The 3,145-nt window shown below is 47.2% G+C and overlaps 1 protein-coding gene across 1 annotated transcript in view; it reads right to left on the reverse strand.

Annotated features, from left to right (window-relative positions):
• Positions 1-574: 574 nt before the first annotated feature.
• The window catches only part of LOC113212740 (SPARC-related modular calcium-binding protein 1-like), a 26,171-nt gene continuing 23,600 nt past the window's right edge, over positions 575-3,145 (reverse strand). The window contains exons 4-5 of the mRNA XM_026431545.2: positions 1,729-1,877; positions 575-1,230 (exon numbers count right to left, since the gene is read on the reverse strand). Coding sequence (XP_026287330.1) covers positions 901-1,230; positions 1,729-1,877 — 479 coding nt within the window. The 3' untranslated portion in view covers positions 575-900. The remainder of the gene's footprint in view (positions 1,231-1,728; positions 1,878-3,145) is intronic.

The raw sequence follows: 3,145 nt of genomic DNA on the forward strand, positions 1-3,145 counted from the left end.
TCTTTCGCCGCTGGGGATCATTCAGAGAGTACGTTGTACGTCCGTCATTTCTGAACCTGACAAGTTTAGGCTCTGTACGCTCCCGTAGAGCCTGATGCGTAGGCAAAATCTTGCTTCCAATGCATGCGAGTATTGCGGGGTGGCCTAACCCGAGTCTTGCAGGCGCTGAGCTGCCGTCATTTTCCCAATGAATCTGAGGAAAACGGACATACTTTCTGGGCGACCCCTGAACGGTTTAGAGGGAGGCAGAGGGCTAGTTGGCATTCGTACGCCTCGGGCTGCGCGGGCTGCGCCCTGTTGTGCCCCGCGCTCGCCACCCTACCTCAAAGCACGGCTGCAGGCGCGAGCGGCAGCCTGGTGGCGCTCAGCTTTGGCCCGCTCTAATTTGGGTGGCGAAACCCGATAACTCGCAATTAGCCAATGGCTGCGTCGTCGCCGCCTCCGCGGAAGTCCTCACGGCGCGCGAGAGGAGGCGGCAGGGCGCAAACGGACGAACGCGACGCAGAGCGCCGGCAGCGGAGGACCACTTCTCATGTGGACGGGTATTGTGAAAAAATAAAAATAAAAGAACGGCTAGGTGGAGGAGGGTTGTTATTTAATACATCCATAATCCGGTAGACAAGGCGTTCCATTAGAATCAGCGATCTTTGCGGAAGAATTACCCCAACAGTAGCTCTTAGGAGGAAATATCATTAACGGTTAATGTTAAACATACCGTGTCATATTTTATTGCTTTCGGGAAGCCAGGTGGCTGACTCACGCCGCCTGTACAATATAACTACGAAAATAAGCGGCGTGAGCCGTGAGCCAGCCACCAATGATCCCACAAGAGAAAGACATCCGAAACCACAAATATGAGAGTTTTCTTTTCACTGTTTAGTCATATTGAAATGCACTTTGCTATCCTATGGTCCGGATGAGCCATGCTGACAGGAGCGCGACGGCGACGCCGAGTGTGGGACGCAAGGAGAGAGAGCCGTTACACTTGCATTGACAGTCAAAGTTGTCTAGCGCGCACTTGGCGTTACATTCATCATCAGCCCCACAGCGGATACCACACGAGATTGTATTTTCGATGCAATTGTTCTGTGCCATGCACTTGGCCACCTGAGTGGCGTCTGATTTGCCCGCCGAAACACCAAAACAGTCACAGTAGCAAGTCCAACCACACTTAGCATTGCATTTGGTATCGCCAGAGCTGCAGCCGCAGGAACCAGAGACGGAATCGCACTGAAACAAGTCAAGAGGGCGACATAAAGTAAAATGAATACAACACTAATAAAAGTGTGCAACTGCTGAACACTTGTCAGTGTGCCACTTCAAGTATTCAACTCCTTGCAACACTTGCAAGTTGGGGTCTATACCGTTTGTTTAACCCGCATTTCTACAACCTGGTGAACCTCTTAAAACCTAGATCCGTTTGTTCAACCGCCATTTTCTTCAACTTCCCATTTATACAACCTTTTCTACAACCTACAAATTTTTACAACCTTTCTAGGCTCTTAAATGGAAAGAACAAAAATTGGATTTTCTTCGGAATTATTGGAAAAACCCATTTTAATAGTATTTTTCAAATAAATCGCAATTTTTCAAAGAAGGCCATATCACTGACAACCCTTGAGTGAGGTGTCGTGATTGAAATGAGTGAAACAAGTTTGCCTCACTCGACCATAAGGCTCACCCATAGAGTAACAAGTAAATTTCTAACACATAGAAAGAACCACTCACCTTCGTTTTCTGACAACTACGTATTTTCTGTAAGTCATCAACGGATGAGCGAACCGAGCTCCGCGGCTTGTTGGATGGGTTTCCGATAGTCGGTTGTTTGAGTGCGTTGTGTGAGTCGGAGCATGATCCAGGGTGGGCAGTTACGAGTCCTGAAAGCCAAAGAGAGCGTAATATGGCGTAATGTAGGACTAACAAGGGGACTTAGGCAAGTGTAAATTCCCGATCGTGCCCAAACTAGGTATATATTTGCTTCTTGTCTATGTAGGTGGGGAATTCCGACCAAATTTTTTCCTGAGTGTCATATGCTGAAACTTCCTAAAAGCCGATAAAAGCGTAGGCCTATAAATAAGACTAGCTACATGTACGCCAGACCACGTCTCGCGTAACAGGCTTCGCGATATCTCACGAAACACTGTTACGCTGCGACGCGCCTGGCGCACATATAGCTAGGCCAGCGGCGCTGACACCCGATACGAGTTCAGGAGAGGGTATAGGGGAACAGGGTCTTCCGGGCCCAAAATTTGACATACTCGAACCGTTTGTCGGGGTCTTCTTACTCTAAAATTAAGGGACATGGAACTTCTGCTGTTCGGTAACGGTTTTCATTAAAAATCAAATTTTGTCAGATTGTTATGTGAAAATCAACGTTTTAGTGGTAGTAGGGGTAGTAGGGACCCTTAAGGCCAAAAGAGGGTGTGGTTCGACCCGTAACGTGTGGTCTAAGTATTACTTCCTTTAAAATTCTGTGACATGAAGCCTTTTTTACGCTTTCATAGACCATTTTGTCTTTTTCACGTTGTTTTCGCCTAGAAATGCGCCATAGCGTCGAAACGGTACAAGATAGAGCAAAACGGACGAAATTTTCGTTCAAAGGGTTCTACTTTCACGAGTTACCCCTTAGAAGCCCATACAAAAATATTTGGGAAAAATAATATTTTGCGACCTGTGGTTTTTGATTTTTTTAAAAGTCAATTTTTGAGCTACAATGCTCATCTTTGAACTCGATCTGTCTTTTTATGATACAAAACGACCCTGAAATTCCCAGATTGATATCTCAATTCTTTCTCGAGTTATCGTGCGGACAGACGGACAAACAGACAAACAAACAACACTGTTAACTAGGTAGATGTACGCCAGACCACGTCTCGCGTAACAGGCTTCGCGATATCTCACGAAACACTGTTGCGCTGCGACGCGCCTGGCATACATCTACCTAGGCCTGCGGCGCTGACACCCGAGTCGGGTGGCGCAAAAATGTAAACAGAGGGCCTCCGGCCCGCCAACTTTCCGTCTCTTCGACTAAGCATGCAGGGTTGTACATGTTTTCGCTTATTTTCATCAAAAACTCCCTGTGGCGCCTATATGGTTGAACATAGAGCCAAACGGACGAAATTTCCGCCCAGAGGGTTCCACTTTG

Source organism: Frankliniella occidentalis, unplaced genomic scaffold (genome assembly GCF_000697945.3).
Source record: "Frankliniella occidentalis isolate FOCC.00 unplaced genomic scaffold, Focc_3.1 Scaffold129, whole genome shotgun sequence".
NCBI lineage: Eukaryota > Metazoa > Arthropoda > Insecta > Thysanoptera > Thripidae > Frankliniella > Frankliniella occidentalis.